The sequence below is a fragment of the Nyctereutes procyonoides genome, unplaced genomic scaffold (assembly GCF_905146905.1).
Source record: "Nyctereutes procyonoides isolate TBG_1078 unplaced genomic scaffold, NYPRO_anot_genome, whole genome shotgun sequence".
NCBI lineage: Eukaryota > Metazoa > Chordata > Mammalia > Carnivora > Canidae > Nyctereutes > Nyctereutes procyonoides.
In genome coordinates this window covers 55,646,651-55,668,090 of record NW_026575046.1, presented here as the reverse complement: position 1 = coordinate 55,668,090, position 21,440 = coordinate 55,646,651, and the positions used below count along the sequence as shown (strand labels likewise).

At 55.1% G+C, this 21,440-nt stretch overlaps 1 protein-coding gene across 2 annotated transcripts; it reads left to right on the top strand.

Moving 5' to 3' along the window:
* Window positions 1–757: 757 nt before the first annotated feature.
* RGR (retinal G protein coupled receptor) lies at window positions 758–21,230 on the top strand. Of its 2 annotated transcripts, none has more exons than XM_055324809.1 (7): window positions 758–1,024; window positions 2,680–2,836; window positions 4,094–4,215; window positions 6,035–6,188; window positions 7,481–7,598; window positions 8,618–8,731; window positions 20,771–21,230. In XM_055324809.1, the coding sequence occupies exons 1-7, from the start codon at window positions 772–774 to the stop codon at window positions 20,789–20,791; spliced, it is 939 nt and encodes a 312-aa protein (XP_055180784.1). In that variant the 5' UTR covers window positions 758–771; the 3' UTR covers window positions 20,792–21,230. The 2 variants fall into 2 exon arrangements, with proteins under 2 accessions (XP_055180784.1, XP_055180783.1); XM_055324808.1 differs by lacking the exon at window positions 20,771–21,230 and adding an exon at window positions 9,149–9,774.
* The last annotated feature ends 210 nt before the right edge of the window (window positions 21,231–21,440 follow it).

Sequence of the window (21,440 nt, the reverse complement as noted above, 5' to 3'; positions counted from 1 at the left end):
AAGGACAGGAGATCAGGCCTTTGTTTCGCTCCATTCACAAATCACTGCGTGACCTCAGGTCAGTTCTTAGCTGCTTTGAGCCAGTTCCCCCACATGAAGTGCAAAGGATGATGGACCCTAATTCACGGAGTTGCTGTAGGAATCATGCTAAGGTCAGGAAGCGCGGTGCCTGGCTCTAAGCAGGGCTTAAACCTGAGCTGCATTGCTCACAGGGCTCTGGGCCTTCGTTTCTTTGTCTAAAAACGAGTGAAATTCCTCTCGGTCAGTGTTCCCGGATGTAACGTGCACTGTCAGCCAGAGTACGACTTCTCATTTATAGGAGCCAAGGCTCCCGGGGGCCACGGGGTCAGCGCCCCAGGCCGTCCCCGTGGCCCACGCTGCTCGCCAAGTCTTGTGCAGGCCCTGGAAGGAGGTGCCCTGCTTGCTAAGGACTGAACAGAGGAGACCCCAGGGGTCCCACTCTGAGGCATGTAGCTGCTCAGTCCCCGGTCCCAGCTGGGATTCATTCGACGACCACGGCTGGCTTCTTCCCCCGATGCTTGTGAGGTCACGCGTGGAAGGGCCTGGCTCCTGCCCAGGCCTCAGGCACAGCTGCGGCTCCAGCCCCGCTCTGCCCCCCACCACCCCCCTTGGTTATGCAACACTCTTCTGACTTGGCTCTGGTCCACACACCGTTTGGATTCTGCGACCTTAATCCTGCCCGATGGGGCTGAAATGAATGAGGAGCCGTTGCATTCCGGCCTCACAAAGGCCGCACTGTCCTGCTGGTGAATGGGCTCCTTCTACTTGGGCCCGAAGCACAGTTCAGGGCCGGGGGCCCCAAGAAGGAGCCCCAGGTCTAGCGTGATCACCTGCGTGTGCCAGCACGTGGGACGGCCCTTTAAAAGGTGGGGCCCGGCTCAGAGAGCGGAGGAGAGCTGGGCCCGCTGGGGAGAAGGGTCCAGCATGGCAGATTCTGGGGCCCTGCCCACCGGCTTCGGGGAGCTGGAGGTGCTGGCTGTGGGGACGGTGCTGCTGGTGGAAGGTGAGCCAGGAAAGCCCTGGGTGGAATGGGGACCAGGGGCCCCCGGATGCAGGCCACAGCTCTGGAGGCGACAAGGAGCCTGACTCCTCCATGCCCGCACCCATGGGGTGCCCAGCGGGTGCACCTGTGGGATGCAGGCTGCAGCTGGGAGCCGAGCAAGAGAGAGAGAGAGAGAGAGAGAGAGAGGCGCCAGTCCCAGGGAGCGAGAGCAAAGGCCATCTGCCCGGAACATGACCATGAACCAGGGTTCAGGCCTTTTCATTCCCTCCAGCTGGGAGAAAGTTTAATTCACTCCCCGGAAATCCCACTAAGAATCCCATGTAAGCTCAGGCCTCTGGGGAGGCTCTGGGGACACGCAGCTCTGTCACCTGCTCTCTGTGTGGTTGCAACCAAGTCAGCCCGGTTCTCTGACCCCAAGCGGGGGCCGGGGGCAGGAAGTGCCTACCTTGATAGACGCTCGGGATTTAACTTCCTTTGCCTCCATCCTGTCCAGCTCCACCCTCCCACCCCTGCCCCCCATCTCCATTCCCCAGCCCTAAGCATTTCCAGTCCAGGGGCTACCTGGCTCCTTGAGGTCCCTGCCTGGGCCCAGAGGTGGGACTGCAGACCTGGTGCTGGGTCAGCCCATGACTGGACTAATAGGGAGCGTGGTCCTTGTTCACAGCAGATCCACAGAAATAGCCCGCTTCGTCAGTCGGGCAAGTGGCCCCGGGGAGGCTGGTGGGGGGGGGCTCAGGACACCATTATCTGGGAGTCCTCCCTCTTTTTTAGGAACCCTTCAACCTAGCATCCCTCTCATCCTCCAACAGGCCTTGAAATCGTATCACTTTAAATCGCTGCACATGCTGTTCCCTTTTTCTAGAATGCTCTTCTCTCCCCTGTCCTCCTAGTGATTAAACACTGGGAGTTGCAAAGGCAGGATCCTTCCCGACTCCTCCCTTTGGACAGGGAGGCCAGGGTTCAGAGAGCAGGAGGAGGGAGGGACCAAGCTGAAGCTCGAGGTCAGGTGTGTGCCACCCGAGGTTGGGCTCTCAAGCTCACTCACCAGCTGCCCGGCAGCTCCAGCTCGCGCCTCGGGCCCACTCCCAGGCCCTCCCTCGGGGCCCCTCTCCCAGGCCCTCCCTCAGGCCCCCCTCCCAGGCCCTCCCTCGGGGCCCCTCTCCCAGGCCCTCCCTCGGGCTGTCATGCGGCCCTCAGGGTGCTGTTTTGGAGCTAAACAGACATGAGTCTGGGCGCCAGCCCGGCTCACCGGCTGTGTGCTTAGGGCAAGTGCAGTAGCCCCTAGAAGCCCGGGTCCCTGCTGTGCGCGGGGAGCACAGCGTCCAGGTGAAGGCCTGCCGGGGATGTCCCCGGAACGTTCTCGGCCCTGTGCCCAGCCTGTGTTAAGTGTCGGCAGCTGTCGGTGAGGGCAATCGTTCCAGCAAGAACCCTGTGGCCACCTACTGGATCCCCCCTTCTTGAGGAAGGAGGAGGCGGGATGTGCGTTCTCCTCGGGCCAGGGTCTCGCCCAGCCAGCCCCTCCTGGCAAAGTGATCGGCACCAGCCAGGTCACTGAGCACGGGGTGGGTTGGGGTGCAGCTTGCTGAGGCCCCAGGCCCTGCTGCGGCCCCCGGTGGCCTCTCCAGCCCTGACGCCAGCCTCTCCCTTCCTTCCAGCTCTCACTGGCCTCTGCCTCAATGGTCTCACCATCCTCTCTTTCTGCAAGACCCCGGAGCTGCGGACCCCCACCCACCTGCTGGTGCTGAGCCTGGCTGTGGCCGACACTGGGATCAGCCTAAATGCTCTGGTCGCAGCCACATCCAGCCTCCTCCGGTACCAGACACCCCCCTTCCCTGCCCTCAGGGCCTGGCCTGGGGCTTGACCTCTGGGCACCAGGCAGCCAGGCCAGAGTCACGCTTCCCACCTACAGAGCACTGCAGGGCCAGGACGGGCAGGCCGGAGGAGGCTGACCCTCAATCCCAGGCTATCCCGGCAGAGCCTCGGTTCTGGAGCACAGGGGCTGCTCACAGAGCTCGCTGCCCGTGGGGATTCCCAGCGGGAGCCCTGTGGCCAGCCTCGATTGGAGTCCTGGCTTCTGTGTTGCTATCTCTTGACTTCTTCTGGAAGCTGAGTATTACTACCAGACTCACTTATTATTGTTTGGAAATGACTTTAAACCAACACCTGGCACCCAGGAAGCCCACCCAGGATTGTTTGTAAAAGCCAAAGGGATTTTGACAAGTGTCTAAAACCTCCTTACCTGCAAATCAGGATCTTTCTTTATTTTTTTAAAAGATTTTATTTATTTATTCATGAGAGAGAGAGGCAGAGACACAGGCAGAGGGAGAAGCAGGCTCCCTGCATGGAGCCCGATGCAGGACTCGAACCCGGGACCCTGGGGTCACGCCCTGAGCTGAAGGCACATGCTCATCCACTGAGCCCCAGGGGCCCCTAAACCAGGATCTTTCAACACGGTGTCAACCAGATTGTTTTCTGAAGCGCCCTGAAGCGCCCTGAACACTCCTGCCCTGATTCCAGGCACTTGAACGGAGGCTGGAGCCCACCGGAGGGCTCAGGCTCGGGGCTGATGAGTCTGTGGGGCCAGAATCCGTGAGGATTCCTTGCCCTGATCTCCTCCTGCCCCTCGCTGGGTTCGGTGAGGGAGGCAACGGGAGCTTTTATGCCTGCTTGGCCCAAGGGGCTGAGGTTGGGGAGCCCTGGGCCTCCCCTGTGACCTTGCCTCCGTGTGCCCTCTGACCTTGGTTCAGTGCCCCTCCCTCTCCGTCTATAAAGGCACAGGCTTTCCTCCCTGGATGTCTATATCCTGTGCTGGAGGCTTCTGACCACCCAGACACCCCGCGAGGTGCAGCGGAGCTCACAGAGACCAGGGACTCTCCACCCGTTCACCCCCGGGACTGGGCCTCTGGGGCCCCTGTTCCCTGCAGGAAAAGCAGATAATGAAGCCCTGTGTTCTGGGGAGCTGGGCGCACATTCAGGAGGGTGCCTGCCCTCCAGGCTTCTGCGGGGCTGGGGCTGGGGCAGGGGGAGGGCAGGGCCGGACGGCAGTGTCACTGCCCCGTGTCTCCGCAGGCGCTGGCCCTACGGCCCCGATGGCTGCCAGGCCCATGGTTTCCAGGGCTTCGCCACGGCCTTGGCCAGCATCTGCAGCAGCGCGGCCCTGGCCTGGGGGCGCTACCACCACTACTGCACCCGTAAGTCTGGGCGCCAGGGGGAGGCATGTTTACGATGAGCGCAGCAGTCAGTCGGGACAAAGGTCCCCTCAGTGTTTCCCAACCCCAGGGACTGGGTGGACATGAGTGTCCCTAAGCGTGGGGCGTGGGCGCAGGAGGGAGGGAGGCAGCTGCCAGCGCACCTGCTGGGAGGGCCACAGGGGCCCCGACACGGCCTCAGGCAAGACAGGAGTCCTCTCTGAACCTGTGTCTCTTCTAAGAGCGGTTTGTGTGAGCAACCCCCCCCCCCGCTTTGTTCTGAAAGTCAAGTGAGATCATGGGTAGAGCGCAAGCCCCTGCAGACGGGAGCTGTTGGGGGCAGAGAGGCAGCCTGCGCGTGTGTGTGGGGGGGGGGGGGGGGACGTGTCCCTGCACCCACACTCCCGCGGCACCTCCCCCGTGCCAGGCGCCCGGAAGGCCAGGCCAGCCCTGCACTTCCCAAGCTCGCCCTCCCACCCTCGCCTTCATAATTAGCCGGATCACTGGATCACCCACTCCGCTCCGTTAGGGACTTGATTTTTTTTTTTCTTCAAAGGGATTCATTTAAAAAAAATTTAAACACCCGCTCTAGTCTCATCCTAAACAGTGTCACTGAGATCATGGCCTTCGTGTCCCTATGATTGTAGTACGTACGTGCTAGAGTAAAAGCCACGCTCACCCGGCGCTGCCCGGCATCCCACCTGCCGTCGGGGCTGGGTGAACACACTTCGGGGAGCCGGGGCTCGGCGCGCCCTTGTTGCAAACTCCAACACACAGACTGGGAAGCAGAGGCTCGCGGCAGTTACGGAGCTTGCCTAGGGCTGCAGCCGCAGGGACAGTGGGCCCCGGGCAGCCTCCCCGCTGTGCAAGGCCTGGGCCCCGGGCACGCCCAGAAAGTCGCAGGTGCACCCCCGCCCAGGCAAGTCCCACACCCTCGGGGACCAGGACAACCGCCTCTGCCCGTATGGGGTCCAGCAGCCCCGCCCGATGTGACCTTGGCACGCCTCTCCCTGCCACTCCTACCTGCCCGCCCGGTGCTCCGTGCACATGTGCACACACACACAGGCCTGTGCGCTCATACACGCGAGTGTGCCCAGGGCCCGCCTTCTCCACCTCAACGCGCGGCTGCCAGTCCCCGCATCTTGGGCCGAGTCCGTGCAAACAGCGTCAAGATGAGGGAGCCACAGGCCTGGTCCTCTGTGCTGCTCAAACCCCATGCTGAGTCCTGCCCTGTGCCCTGCAGCCGCGCCCACGAAAGAGCAGGACCCGTAAACAGCAGGCGGGCCGGGGAGGAGGGGACACGGATGGGGCCGCTCAGCGTGACCGAGGCCCACCATCCACACCCAGGTGGCCCCAGCTCCGGGTCAACAGTCCTCAGGGGGTGTCCTGGCAGCAGGGACGGTGACCTGTGTCTGAGCAAGGGCTGGGGGCGACGGTGGGTCCCTCCGCAGCCACCCCCCCTGAACCACTGCCCGTGCACCTTCCCCAGGTCGGCTTTGGGAAGTGTGACCGACCTCCTCGTGGCTCCCTGGGCCCTGTCCCCGTCCCCGTCCTCCAAAGCAGGTGGTAGAGAACATCTACTCGGAGACCTTCACCCCCATCATCTCTTATTCTTCACGACAGTCCCCTGGGACAGGGATTTTCATTCCCATTTTGTGGAGGAGAAACTGGGGGTTCGCAGGACCTCATAGCTGGTCCGAAGCGCTAAGCTAGTCGCACCAAAGCCAGGATTCTGGAACGTTCCGTGAGACCATGAGGTCCATTCTGGGGGTGCTCTGCCCAGCCAGCACCTCCTCCTGCCCCCCGCCTTTCTCTCCCACAGGCAGCCAGCTGGCGTGGAACACGGCCATCTCCTTGGTGCTCTGCGTGTGGCTGTCCTCCGTCTTCTGGGCAGCCCTGCCCCTCCTGGGCTGGGGCCGCTATGACTATGAGCCTCTGGGGACGTGCTGCACTCTGGACTACTCCAGGGTGGACAGGTGAGGAGGGAGGAGCGGCTGCACGGCTCCCTCCCTTGGGAATCTTTGCTTTGAATCCTCACGACCCCAGTGTCACAGCAGGAAGTCCGAATGGGGAACCATCAACATTTGCCAATCTCAGCTCCTTGGTCTCCATACCCGCTCGCACGTTGGCAGCGGGAGTTGGGAAAACGCATTCTGAACGCTGGCCAAGCAGCGGGCATGTTATGCAAACTTTGGGGTATACAGTTGTGCCCAAGAAGGGATGTTCCCCAACGAGCTGTTGGCCTGCGCCGGTTACAACAGTCGCCAAGCCCCATGGCCCCTTCGTCCCGGCTCCGACTTGAGCAGCTTCTAAGGGGAGTCGTGTCCCTTGTTCAGGACAGTCCAAGGATGTTAAGGTCTTTGCGTTGGGAGGGACCTCCTTGACTTAGGGTTGAGTTCTCTGAAGCTCCGGAGCATCTGCTTGAGGGGCCGAGCCCTAGGGAGACAAGACTGATGCATGTTGGCACCCACATCATGGAGCCTGTGTCTATACTGCCCCATCCAGTGGCTCTGAGGACACCAGGGCTGAGGGAGACACTTGAGGGGTCATCTTGGGGAGGGGCCACATGGGCTCCAGCCCCCCTCTTGCTTCTGCTTATCTGCTCTTACTCATGAAGCTTCTGGCCCTGATGACAGGCTTTCCAGGGGAAGCCTACTTGAGAGCCCAAGCGGGCACACGTGTCCTCCCAGGGCACCCTCACAGGCATCCTCCCCACCAGCACCCAGGCCTCAGGCAGCCTTTCCCCCTACTCCTCCCTACTGGGCAGCACCAGGATGACGCGCACTTCCCTTCGCAGCATGGGGTTCAGCCATCCTGTGACTCCCACCTGTTCCCAGTTTCCCGTGACACCCGCCCCGGGACCCCAGGTCCTCCCGGGATCCTTCCGATGATTTCTCCAGCGACAGTGTCCACTCAGATCCCTGTGCCAAGGACACTCCTTGAACGATCATCCCTCGAGGTCCGTTGACATAGCCCCCGTTTGGCAAACATGTTTCCCAAAGTGACGCATCCTGTCTTGCACGTGGGGCGCATACAGAAGGCAGCCCTGTGCACCCGCGCTGCCCACCAGGGGCTTGGGGGGGCTCATCCTCGACCCAGCCCTCGGGCTCCTAAAGGCAAGTTCAAGGAGGACCCGATGGCCCCTGTCTCTGCGGGGCGTCTGCCTGGGACCCGGGAGCAGCTCCTCCCAGCAACGGCAGCTGCGCCTCCGGGGACAGCCGACCTGGCCGGGGACGCGGTCCTGACCCTGTTCCCGCCCTGCCCTCAGGAGCTTCACCAGCTACCTCTTCACCATGGCGTTCTTCAACTTCTTCCTGCCTCTCCTCATCACGTTCGTGTCCTATCGGCTCATGGAGCAGAAACTCAAGAAGCCTGGCCACCTCCAGGTGAGGACGCGCTCCCCGAGAGGGAGTCCCTCTGTCCCTGGCAGGGACCACCCAGCATGTGAGAGCTCGTGCCTCGGGGTTTTCCGGGTTTGCGGCGGGGAGCAGAGCTTTCAGCACCCACAGAGCCCGGGGGTCCCCGTTGCCGAGCATCACCAAGCGCTGGGAGGAGGGGGCGGGGCCGCTCAGACTCAGGCACCGGCACTGTCGTCCCTCCCAAGGGTTTCAAGGTTGGCGCGGAACCCCAGGCTTTTCCGATGCTCCTTTTAAGTTGCTCCGGGATGTTTAATTCCATCTCCGGCACGGGCTGCTGTGACCACAGCGTGAAATCGCACCCGCAAGCCCATCCACCCGAGGCAAACCAGACTGCGGAATAAGCCCTTCTGGCTGTTTCTGAGTTTCTGCATTGATAGTCCCTTTCCACGGGTCTCTTGTGTCACCCAGACAATCCCTGGCAGACGAGCCATAAGCGCCAAAGCTTCGATTACAAAAAATCAGGGACTAGTACCATGGTCTGTGCACCTCGCTGGTTCATCTTCGCAACCGCTCTCGGGGTGGGGTGGGGGGGATTGTGATCATGCGATGAGCCCCGAACCCAGGAGTGACAGGCTAGGCTCACACCCACCCAGGCCTGGGGCTGCAGGGGCCACGTGGTCACCGTGCATAAAGAAACAATCTTTGCTGAGACACTTAATTTGCCACATTATTATTTTTTTCCTGTGACTTGGAAAAAGATGGTACAAATCGGGGGGCTGCCGCTGAGGAGCAGCCCTGGGCCCCGGGGAAGTCGTTTCCACAGCCCAGGGTTCCCCGAATAGAGCGCGGGCCAGAGAGGGTGCGCCTCCTCCGCCCCATCCCTGCCTCCAGGTTGGTGGATGTCATCAAGCCATTTTGGCAGACGTGACCCCTGGGACCGGGCAGGCCGACACAACAGGTGCCAGGGAGGCCGCCTGGCCCCGAGCTGCTCGGCGGGCGCAGCACCTTCGCCCACCTGGCCCCTGGGTCCCGACCCCCTTCCGCAGGTGAGCACCACCGTGCCAGCCAGGACGCTGCTGCTCTGCTGGGGCCCCTACGCCCTCCTGTACCTCTACGCCACCATGGCCGATGTGCGCTCCGTCCCCCCGAAGCTGCAGATGGTACGGACACCTCGCCTGCCCGCACTCCCTCCACCTCAGGGCCTCTCGTCTCTCCCATATCTCTCCTGCTCTCTGGGCTCCTGGTGGTCTCTTCCCCTCTCCCTCCGGACACTCAGAGCGCCTTGGCCATCGGCTCGTCTTGGGGGCCACACGGGGCTGCTGCTTGGTATTGCCTGGGCCCCATGTGCCATGACAGGGACAGGGACAGGGGCAGGGACAGCCGGCCAAGGCCGTGACTGCTGCTCGGGACAGAGCGTGCTTCTGCGTCGCCAGCCAACTGGCAGGAGAAGCCTTGGGCGCTGCAGAACCAGCCCCGCGGAGATGCCGGGAGGCTGCGGGGTGGGGGCTCACCAAGGGGGACCAGGGCGGGGGGCCGAGGTGGCGAGGCTTCCTCCCTGAGCCCTTGTGTCATGACAGGTGCCTGCCCTCATTGCCAAAGCAGCACCCACAATCAATGCCATCCACTATGCCCTGGGCAGTGACACGGTCCATGGGGGACTTTGGCAGTGCCTGTCACCGCAGAGGAGCCAGCCGGACCGCGCGCGGTGAGGCTCTCCGCAGGGCTGCTTGGCCCCGGGCCCACGCCTGATGCCCTTCACCAAGCCCTGTGCTCGGATGCTGCCCCAGAGCCCTGCCCGGCAGCCGAGCTCCACACCTGCCCCCCCCCCGCCCCCAGGATGGCCCTGTTTGGCTTGGCCCTGGGTCAGATGCTGGGGACTCAGACAGCACAGGCTGCATGGGAGGACCCGGGACCTTGGAGCCAGACAGACCCGAGGTTCCATCACCCCCTCCAGAGGCTGAGCGGCCTCGGGAAGGTCACTCCCTCTGCACAGGCCTTCCTGACCCGTGACCTAAGGGCTCCCCGGGGCAGCTGTGAGGTCTAAGCGACATGGCGTGTACTCGCCACCCATGCAGAAACTCACGGCAGCAGCTTCTGTGCTCGGGGTCCTACACAGAAAGGGGTGAGAGCCTCGCGTTGTGTGTGGGAGCGCGACCCAGGCTCTCAGCGTTCAAATGCCACGTATTAAATTGAGAGCTGGTGCAAGCGACGGGGCTGTGCATGCGTCTGTCCCTGGCTCATGAGACGTGAGGCAGAAATGGTGACTTCGCCGTGCAGAAGGGACCAGGACGTTACCTGGCACATTAGGTGCTCACTGACACTTAGCCCCCAGCGCCCGTCGGTCAAAGACAGTGAGCTGCATGTTGCTCAGTTGCCAGCATTTAAAAAAAAAAAAAAATCGGTAAAATTTATTTAAAAGTCCAGATGTCTGAAGAGGCCCCAGCAGCCTGCCGGAGGCTCCGTGGTGACTGTTTGTAGGACTCGGGGCAGCTCTCCCCTTTGCCCAGGGCTTGCCCCCTTCCACCAGCTGTGCATGTATAGTCCCTGCAGAGCATCTGTGTTTGTGACAGTGAGGCTGGGTCCCCGTCCCTGGATGCACATCTGTGCTTCCAGCAGAGTCTGCATTTCCGCGATGAGGTGCAGCAGGTGCAGAGGCCCGGGTGGGGCCCGTTACCCTGCAGGGAAATGGGGTGGTTGGCAGGGTGCTGGTGGGCGGGCTCCGCAGGAGGTCTGATGACCAAGAGACAGTGACTGCTCCAGGCACCTTGCATGTGGGAAAGATGAAGGCTCAGGCCCCAGATGCTGAGCGGGGAAGAAACAGGTCCCTGGGGGCAGGGGCAGGGTGGTCATGACATAGCATCTGGGCTCCCTGTTACCAGGACCTGCCTCTCAGCTTTGCGGTTGCAAAAAAATCAGGTCACAGAGATGTAACTGCACGGGAGGCCGGTTCAGTCATTTTGCAAAACCCAGTGGCGTGAACAGGGCCGCAACCTTCCCCACAGCTCTGTCTTCTAGTCTATTCCACGGGCTGGGTGCTGTAGAGACAAGATGCCACCCAACCTCCCTCCAAGGCCTGTCGGGGTCTTAGGTCTTGCAGTGGGAGCTGAGAAGGCAAGTCCTGGGGCCGCATGGCTACAAAGAGAGGGTGTCCAGAGCCCAGAGGTACTGACCCTGCCCCACAGCCGGTGTCCTTAAACTGTCTTTACTGGGGGCCTGCCCTTCACCTGCCACTAGAGACACTAACCCCGGAAGGTGAGACAAGGAAACAGTGAGAAGAGGAGGGAGGTGACCCCCAGACTTGAGAGAAGAGGGGAAGATGAAGAGGCTGAAGATGCCGATCAGGGTAGCCCGTGTCCCCACACAGCCCGTGGGGACTGACCTGTGCCCAGGGGGTTGGGGGGGTGCAGGCAGGCAGGAGGAGGTCACCTCCAGAGCCAACCCTGCAGCCCGAGCCTATGGGGAGGCCGGAGTGGGCTCCAGGCCTGTCCACCCTGGACTGGGGGTAGCAAAGGGGGTGGGGGGACAGGGCCCCGGGAGGGATCGAGGCCGCGGCAGTCGTTGGCTCAGGGACGCCTCTCACTCGAGCGATGGCTTAGGGGGCCGTGTCGGTGGAGCCTCTCCGCCCGGGGTCCGGGCAGCTCAGGGGCTCAGGGCTCCCCACACTGTGTGCAGAGCCTCCCTGCCCATCTGCCACCAGCCGCCAGCACCGGGGAAGGTGGTGGCCGGTCCCCTCTGACGCCCACCTGCAAGCCCGTGGCCCGGGCCTGACCTGGGGGACAGTCAGCACCCGGGACCCCCAGCCCGAAGCTCCTACTTCCTCCTGGGAACATAGTTGGAAAAACAGCAGAAAGTGGTGACTGCGTCTCCCCAACGTCTGTTCCCGGCCCCCCTGCTCCTTGACTTTGGGGAGCCTCCCTCCCCGGCCAGCTCCACCTCGTCCCCCGGGGGGACAGCAGCACCTAGCCGGCTCTCTGTCCCCTTCCACTTATGGGGCCTCCACCAGTAGGGACAGCCCCCGCCCCTCCACAGGGATGCACCAGCCCAACCACTCATCCCCATCACCATCCTGCCAGAGAACCTGGGCCCTGTGGCCACGGAGGGAACGGGGTGACCAGACCCCACACCCCCATCCCACCCGTTGCAGAGGAGGAGATACAGCCCCCAGGTCCCGTCCAGTCCAGGCCTCCTCATCTCTTCCTGGCTTTTGTGAGTAAAAACCATATCACGTGGCTCAGAAGTGGAAAGTAGGGACCAAGGTCAGGCTGTGGCCTCGCAGGGGAGGAGGGGCTGTCTGCGTGACCCAGGGGTGCCCTGTGGGACCTCTGCGAGTCCCTACCTCGAAACTCCGCTCTTTCCCTCGTTCTAGGTAGGTCAGACGTGCCCTGGGGCTTCTCTGTAAGCCCGGCTTGGTCACAGAGGTCAACAGAATTGTCCCCCGCGACTGCAGCGTGTGGGGTCCTGCACCCCTTCTGGATTTCCCTCAAAGCCTCTGTGGCCTGACCTGGTAACCCGGACACCTCTGTTTTATTTATTTATTTATTTATTTATTTATTTATTTATTTATTTATTTATTTAAATTATTTATTTTATTTATTTATTTAGTTTTTACGCCTCCATTGTTTTAAAAATGTAACCTGTGGGGGGCCGGAGCCCAGGGTGAGGAGGCCCCAGGCCTGCCATCCTCTCTCTGGGTGGCACCAGGTGAACCACAAGCCCTCCCTGGCCCATCCCTTCCATCCCAGGGTGAACGGGCTCTGGCAAGGACTCCAGGTTTTCCAGACCCTATTGAAAGTCTAACTCATTTTCAAACGAGGTTCATGTTAAGAATCGAGTATGCTCCTGTACCTCCTACAATTCATCTGTTGAAGCCCTAACGCCCAATGCCACTATGTTCGGAGAGTCATCTTTACAGAAAGGCTCAAGGTTCGGTGAGGTCATGGGGGGTGGTGGTGACCTTACAGGACTAGTGTCTTTGTAAGAAGAGATACCAGAGAGTTCTTGCTCTCTCTCTACTCCCTCCCCTGTGCATATGCCCCAGGGAAAGTCCAGGTGAGGACACGGCGAGGGAGGGGGGTCTGTAGGCCAAGGGGAGAGCTCACAGCAGACGCTCACCCCATGGCACCCGGATCTTGGGCTTGTACCTCCAGGACGATGAGCCAATGCGTCTCTGTTGTTCAAGCTGCCTGGCGGGTGGTGCATGCATGCAGCAGCCCTAGTGGCTGCTGCGGGTCACCCCAAAGCGTATTGTTCAAGACATGACGACAGAAGGTAGGGGGCGTCCAGCTGCGGCCCGGCTCAGCGGCACGTGGGGCACCCACCCACTCTCACCTCTGCAGAGCCTGGAATTGTATGAAGCCCAGTTGAAAAGGCACAAAACCCATCTTCTTAGATCACCTACCGTCCCCAGGAACACTTATTCCGGAGGTTACTTTTGTAAAGAGACATAAGGACCGTGGAATAGGATCCCCCCGCGCCCCGCCCGCCCCATCTCCTTGCTGCCCTTCGACAACTGAACTTGAACTAAAGTCACTAACAAGATAGCTAATCGTGTCTGAGGCATAGGAATGTACAGTCCCAGGCCTCTGGCGCCCACATCCCCCCTGGGATGGTTTTCCTGGGGCAGGGGAAGGGCTGTGCGCCTGGTTCATCAGCAAAGGTGGAAATAGGAATTAAGTAGAGCCTACACCATGCCCATATTTTTGCTTAAAAGTAAGAGGGTTTTTGCACATTGAGAAGGGGATTGTTGCACATAGAGAAAGAACTTCGGTAGTAAGGTAACGGGCCTAATTTATTGGTATCTTTCTCTTTGCCGCATAATTGATGGGATTTCCATTGCTTTCCCTGCTAGAGATGCTCCCGGTGCAATCTGCTCAAATACAAGCCCACCCTGCAGTCCGTCAAACTGCCCCCAGAATGCTTTTCCCCATCTCGTGAATATCATGACTCTGTCCCAAGGAAGAGAAAATGAGGGGGAAAGCAGAGATTTGAATACTCGCAGGTCAGGACCACGCGGTGCCGGCTTCCCCCGCCAGGTGGCAGTGCCACCTCAGTGATGGCTCCAGCCTGCCCCCGCCCCAGGCCTCGGGAAGAGCCGGGGAGCCCAGGTCCTGCAGGATCCCAGGCAGGCTTCTTGGCTGCTCTGGGTGCAGAAGCCTGATGTCTAGTGTTTTCTACCTCTGAGGATGATGTGACTCTATGTGTCTCCTTGAGAGAAACACAACTGCCCGCCCATCAGCCAGAGGCCTCCCCACGGCCCTACGGAGCTCCCCTGTCTTTGCCTCCAGAACAGTCACTGGAAACCTACCAAATGTAAACCTCCAAAGTCTTCCAGCACATTCCAAGCGCTATGCTCCGAGAGCCAGCCCGAGCCTCAGCGAATGTGCAGGAAATGGCATTTGGTGATGGTGGTGTTTCCACGGTAACGGGCACTGGAAGAGCCTTGGGCGGAGGCCAAATCCTAATCCCTGAATCTTCGCCTCCTCTTGGTGGTGGCAACTTGCTGTTCCCCTCCTAAGCTGTTCCCTGGCCCTGACAGCGCACACCTGTTCTTCCTCCATCCCCCCGGGCCGCTCCCACAATGGCCCGCTGTCTCCCCGCCAGGCGCCCTCAGCCCAGCTGCCCGTCCCTCTGCAGCTGCCCAAGCACACTCAAGGCCTTTGCTTCTTAGGTGAGCGGCAGCAGGGCAGCTCAGAAGGTGCTCAGGTTCGGGTATTGGAGAGACCCGGGCATGACCCCGGGACGTGCCTTTCATTCAGTGTGGACCCCAGTTGGAGCAAGGCCCTTATCTCTGAATTTATTCCATGCCCCACCCCCCCAAAATGAACTCACCGGGGCGGCATAACTTAAAGCACTTGGCACATAGTGGCTGTTCAACAAACACTAGACTCCCTCCATCAGGGACCTTACCGGCTATTTCTTGCTTCCCCCTGAATTTTCCTATTAGTCACTTAAGAAACAGGTATATAGGAAAATCGTGGTGGAGGAGTGACGATTATATGCAGCATCAAATCCACTACCTCAGTTAATTTCCCACACACCCTCAGAGTTCTCACACTTATCTGCACATTTGAATCATCTGGGTCTGGGCGATTCCAAGTGTGGTCTCTGGACCCGAAAACACCACTTTCGCCCAAGTGCTTGTTAGAAAGATAGACTCTCAGGCTCCGCCCCAGACCTCCCGAATCGGGATATGCTTTTTAACAGCCCCCCATGAGGTAATCTTCTTTTTTTAATTTTTATTTACTTATGATAGTCAGAGAGAGAGAGAGAGAGAGGCAGAGACACAGGCAGAGGGAGAAGCAGGCTCCATGCACCAGGAGCCCGATGTGGGATTCGATCGCGGGTCTCCAGGATCATGCGCCGGGCCAAAGGCAGGCGCTTAACCGCTGCGCCACCCAGGGATCCCCCCATGAGGTAATCTGTGGGCACTTAGAGCTTGAGAAACATAGCGGAGATTTATAGACTACTGACGTCTGGGTCCACCCCCCCCCCCCCCGAGACAATGGTGTAATTGGTCTGAAGAGCTGAGCATGAGATTTTTAAAAGCTCCCAGGTGGTCTTATTGTGCAACCAGGATCAAGAACCAGTGATGGGAGGCGGGGGGGGGGGGGGGGGGGGGGTTCGGGAAACAGCCGTCTTACAAAGAGTGATTTAGCTGAGATTTACTGAGTCATCTCCGAGGCCATTCTCTGCTGTTTTATGCACACGTCCATTAAATGCATATTAATATATGTGCACGTATGCATATGTAACACATACACACATGCATATTAGTATATGCATATCACATATACGCAAATAACACATACACACATGCATATTAAGACACACATGTGCGTATCACATATACACATATGCATATATAACACATATGCACATTAATATATGCACACCCATACATATATATGTGCACACACATGCATGTATGATATATAGACACACGCATATATAACATACGTGCCTATGTGTCTACAGCACACAGGTGCATACATATTGGTATATATTCACACCCATATTAATATATACACACGTGCATATATAATATACACAGTCATACTGATAAACTCACACATGCAAAAAAAAATAAACTCACACGTGGTGTTAATATACATACATGTGCACGCACATTTTCCTCCAGAAGCCTATGATTTGTACTCTCCTCCATCCTGTCCTACAGCCTGCTCTCATCTTTCTCTTACTAATTCCCCAAATCCCAAAGATCATAGACCAGCAGATCCTCAGCCCAAGGCTTTTTGTTTTATCACCATGATATCATTTACAGGCTCATAGGGTCGGGCCTTGTGAGTAATCGAGAGACTGGGGCATACAAAGGTTGGACACACTGGGTAAGGTTGCCAGTGTCTGGGGAAGCTCCCCGGCTCGGGGGCTCCGGGCTATGGGTGCAGAGGGAGACTGAGTCCTCTCGTCATCAAGCAGTGTGCAGGGTCGCGGGGGTCTTGTTAGGGGCAGAGTCTGGCTCGGCAGCTCTGGGCGGGGGGGGAAGAGGGACGAGCTCCCCAGGCCAGGGATGGCGATCGGGCCTGTTCAAGGGACATGAGGCCATCGGGCCAGGGCAACAGGAGCTTCAGAGACGGCACCCAGCGGGGCTGCAAAGTGAGAGGCGGGAGGTGTGGACACAAGGATGGACTAGGCTGGACGTTGTTGCTGTTGTGTTAAGAACAACCTAACATCTTGGAAAGGTTTTAATCAGGAAAGTGGCCAGATCTGGTTGCTGTTTTTAACTCGTGTCTCTGTGTGGCGACTACGTGGGAGGAGGCAGCAGGGGAGGCGAGGGGTGCCGACGACCACGAGGCCGGTTCGGGCCGGAGGTGCTGCGGCGTGGAGGCCAGGACAGTGACGGTGGTGGTGGTGGTGGTGGCACTCATGGTAAGAACTGAACAGACACGACACAGGGTTTCGGAAGCAAATAGAACAATTCGCTAGTGGCATGGATACGTTTATTGGTTTGGTTCTTTCGATTTCAGGAAACAAAACTCCATCAACTTTCTTCAGAAAATAAGGACGATTTACAGACTTATAAAGTGAAAGCTATGATGGATGTGGGCTTCAAGTAAGGTTTGATCAGGGCTCTAAATGTATTCTTCTGCTTCTCAGTCCCACTCCGTCTGTCCCCCACCCTTTGTGCGTCCCTTTATCCTTACGCTGAGTCCATACCTGGATGCAAGTCCATACCTCTTGGCTTCAACAGCAAGACCTATACATGGTGGCAAGATGGTCTTATTTGCCTGGGGGAGGGGCAGGCATCGTTCCAACAACTGTAAAATAAAAATCCTGATCTCGGATTGATTGAGTCATCTCTGGACAATTGCCCATACCCCCACTATATATCTGTTGCCCACAGCCTCGTCAGCTTAGATGGACGTTACCGGACACGACGTGGATGAGGGATGAGATTACCCTTGTTGGCTTGTACCAGGGAAGATATAGGAATGAGCGGCCCTACCCAGATGGTATAGGGGCTACACGGCCATGAAGATTCACATGGTGTGGAGGAGGAACTTCCAACTTCCATTACTGTCAACTATATTAGGTTTGAGGGCATGAAAGAACATGAAAGAACACAGAAACACCTGTGTTTCTGGAGGTGTCGTGCTGAGATGGGGAGGACCGCAAGGCTCGGAGGGGAGCCCCTTGGAGGGGAGTAAGCACAGGTATCTCCTAGACACTCAAGCATCTGAGTCCGGTGAGCATTGGGACATATAAGCAGGAGCCAAAGGGCATCGTCCTGGGTGGAGTCACTCACGTCACATGGCGTCCTGGAGGTATGGGACAGAGGGACAAATGTCAGGCCACGGATGCAGTGTCCCCTTGACTCCTAGCCCAGGGATTGGTAGGAAGAGAGGCGTGGCCTAGGATTCTGATTAAAGGTTTAGGGCTAGTGATCTTCCAAACCAAATAAAGCCGTGAGTATCCATATTATGCTACTAGGGGAATGAATGGTGGATCTTCGTAAATGTCTGGATGAAAAAAATTAGAGTGAAGAATCTTTTCCATGTCTTTTATTTCTGTGCTGCTTAGAATAACAAGAGGAGAGAGAAGCAGGGAGGGGATTTGGAGCCCCATCTTTTCGATGAAAACAATGAGATTCATACAAGTTAACTGATGACACCAGGTCTTGTGTTTGAACCCCACCCTCTTGATTCTAATTTTAGCTCTTTAAACACTGTAGATCCAAGTGTCTATGGTCAGACAAACGATTATTGGAGATGAGATATGTACATGACTCAAGACAGGGGTCACAGCAGATAAGATGGGAAAAGTCCTGGACTCCCAGTCAGAACAACAGCTACCTTGGAGCTTTGCTGCTCTCTTCCTGTCTGATCTTGGGTGACTCATTGAATTTTTCTGCTCTGTATTTTTCATCTGTCTAATATGGGGTTTGGGTTAGGTTCATTGTTTTCAAAGTTAAAAACAAACAAACAAACAAAAAACACTTTTTTTTTCTCTCCAAGAAAAGCCATAGTAGGAAGTCTCAATAAATTAGAGAGCTCTCAGCACAACTTGCCTCCCATTCTCTTCCCCCAGGACATCATCCTGGAAGGTCTGGGGACCCCTCTGTTTTGCTTTTCAGGAGTCTGTAGGGTTGCTTCTCTTCCTAGGTCAGTCCTGGAGTTCTTACCTCCCCCAGCTTCGAAGCCTCCAGTCCTCCAGGAAGGCTGCCTCACAATCCCTGACTCCACACCTGGCCAGCACCACAAGGCAGCAAATTTTTTCTGTTTGGAGCCCTGCCAGTACATGAGCCCCATTGATGAAGCACCTTGGTTGTTCCGCTTGCATGGGTTTCAAAGAAGGCCTTTGTGGAAGCTCAGGCATGAGAGAGTTGAAGATAGCATTGTTCATCAGTTGCTGTCAGCAGGTGCATTTGCCAAACCCTTGCTCAAATTAAACAGGAAGTGATTAAAGTTTCCTGGAGTTAGGAAAGGCAAGAATAATAAACACTCATAATTATGAGCAGCATTGCCTTCCACTGTGCTATGGGCTTTATACGTGTCATCTCATCTAATCTTCTGAACCATACTAGGACCGCAATGTTATGATCTTAAGTATTATTATCCACGTTGCAAAAATATGGAAAACTGAGGTTCTAAATGATTACGAAAACTGCCTTAGGACACTCGATTACAAAGTGCCACAATTGGGATGGAAATGACCAGAATTGTCTAGATGCAAATGCAAGAATAGTTTTTCCAGAATTCTCTAGGATTAAGAAATAAGACCATAGTACTCTAAGTTAACATAAACTTTTCCTCAGTGGTTAGCTTCCTTAGGGGTTCAATCACTCATTGCTTCAGCAACAGCCTGCTATTTTCCAAAGACCTGGATTTGCTCTGGAAGGGAAAAATAAGGAGGTGAGTGAGACACAATCCTTTCCCTCTAGGAGCTTGCAGCCTAGCAGGGGAATAAAGTAGGTCATACATACCATTTGTTATAAGTGCTATAATAGAGGTTAATTCAAAATGCTATGGGGTGTAGGCAGAAACGATGGAATTAAGTGCCTCTGAAGATCACCATGAAAGCAATGAGAACACTGGCAAAAAAAAATTAGAAAATCAGTGTTATTACAATCCTGGACATCAACCAAAATCTTCCAAGAATCCAAGAAGTGTTTATTAAGGAAATTTTCCTAAATCTCATTTCCAACAGAAAATTATAAGGCACGCAAAGAAACAAGAAAGTATGTCCCATACCTAGGAAACTAATACAAACTGTTTGAGAAAGCTCATATATTGGACATACTGGACAAAAACTTTAAATTGGATATTTTAAACATGTTCAAAGAACTGAAGGAAACTACAAGATCAATGTCTCACCAGGTATAGAATGTCAATAAAAAAAATTATAAAAAGAGTTAAATAAAAATTCTAGAGTTGTGCAGCGCCTGGGTGGCTCAGTCAGTTAAGCGTCTGACTCTGGATTTCCGCTCTGGTCATGATCTCAGGGTTGTGAGATCGAGCCCCGGGTCGGATTCTGCTCTGACCATGGAGCCTGCTTTAGATTCTCTCTCTCTCGCTTTCCCTCTGTCCCTCTCCCCACTTCTAAAAAAATAAATAAAAATTCTGGAGTTGAAAAATACAGTGGCTGACATGAAAGATTCGCTGGGGGGGTGACTCATTGAATTTTTCTGGTCTGCATTTTCATCTGTCTACTAAGGGGTTTGGATTGGGTTTGTTGTTTTCAAAGTTAACACAACAAATTTGAGAAGGCAGGAAAAAAAAAAAGGATCAGTGAACTTGAAGATAGACCACCAGAGATTTTCAAGTGTAAACAGTAGAAAGAAAAAAGAATTCAGAAAAATGAACAGAGTCTCAGAGACCTGTGGGACAGAGTGAAGAATATCAACATGCACATAATGGGAGTCCCAGAGAGAGAGACAAAAGAGAGAAGAGGCAAGGAGAATATTTGAAGAAATCAAAGCCCAAATTTTTATAACTTTGATGAAAAACATTAATCTACCTTCTTAATAGACATAGTATAAGCATTTAACAAGAAGCCAAGACCTTCTTATGATAAAAAGATTCAACAAACTAGGAATAGAATGGAACTTCCTCCAACTGATAAAGCTTATCTATGAAAAACCCACAGTTAACATCATACATGGTGGCGAAAGGATGACATCTTTCTGCTTAGGATCAGGAACAAGGCAAGGGTGTTCACTCTTACAGCTTCTCTTCAATATTGTGCTGGAGGATGAATAGGCAAGAAATAGAATACATCCAGATTGGAAAGGAAAAAAGTAAGACTTTCCTATTTTCAGATGACCTGATCTCATATTTAAAAATTCTTAGGATGCCCCCACACAGACACTATTAGAGGTAATAAACAAATACAGAAAGTTTGCAGAATACAAAATCAGAATAAAATTAACAATTGATTTCCTATACAACAGTAGAGAACATTCTGGAAATTCAATTAGGGAAACAAGTCCATTTATAATAGCAACTGAAATTTAAAAAAATATATACTTAGGAATGAATTCATCAGAAGAACTGCAAAATTTATATACTGAAAGCCATAAAAAAGTTGTTGAAAGAAAGTAAAGAAAACCCGAACAGATGGAAAGACAGGCTATAATCATGGATTAGAAAACTTAATATTGTTAGTGACAGTACTTTTCAAAGTAGCTTTCAAATTTACTTCAATCCCTGTCAAATCCTGGCTTTTTTTTTTTTTTTTTGCAGGAACTGACAGTCCGATACTAAAATTCACATGGAAGTGCAAAGGACCCAGAACAACCAAAATGATCTTTAAGAAGAACAACATTGGAGGACTCACACTACCTGACTTCAAAACTTACTCTTAAGTGACAGCAATCTGAACTGTGTGCTACTGTCACGAGGGCAGGCATATAGATCAATAAATGCAATCAAGCCTGGAAATAATCCTTATATTTATGATCGACCAATTTTCAACAATGATGTCAATATAAATCAAGAGGGAAAGAATAGTCAACAAATGTGCTGGGACAACAAGGAATCACACGCAAGAGAACAAAGTTGGACATCTGCCATATATAAAAATCAACTCAAAATGGACCGTTGACCTAAATGTAAGAGCTATAACTATAAGACTCTTGGAAGAAAACACAGACATGTATCTTTGTGACTTTGGATTAGGCGCTGGTTTCTTAGATAGGATACCAAAAATGCAAGCAATGACAACAAAAAGAAATGGGCAAATTGGACTTCATGATTAAGAACTTCTGTGCTTCAAAGGATATTCAAGAATGCAAAGGCCTCTGCAGACTGCAATAAATATCTGCAAACCATATATTTTATAGGAGATTGGTATCCAGAATATATAAAGAGTTCTTACAATTCAATGATAGAAGGACAAATAACCAATTTTTTA

Excerpts from the sequence above, each read along its gene's own strand:
- RGR (XM_055324808.1), top strand. The coding sequence starts at position 772 with ATGGGCTCCTTCTACTTGGGCCCGAAGCACAGTTCAGGGCCGGGGGCC. Across the intron at positions 1,025-2,679 it reads GACGGTGCTGCTGGTGGAAG|CTCTCACTGGCCTCTGCCTC; the intron begins GTGAGCCAGGAA and ends CCTTCCTTCCAG. Across the intron at positions 2,837-4,093 it reads GCCACATCCAGCCTCCTCCG|GCGCTGGCCCTACGGCCCCG; the intron begins GTACCAGACACC and ends GTGTCTCCGCAG.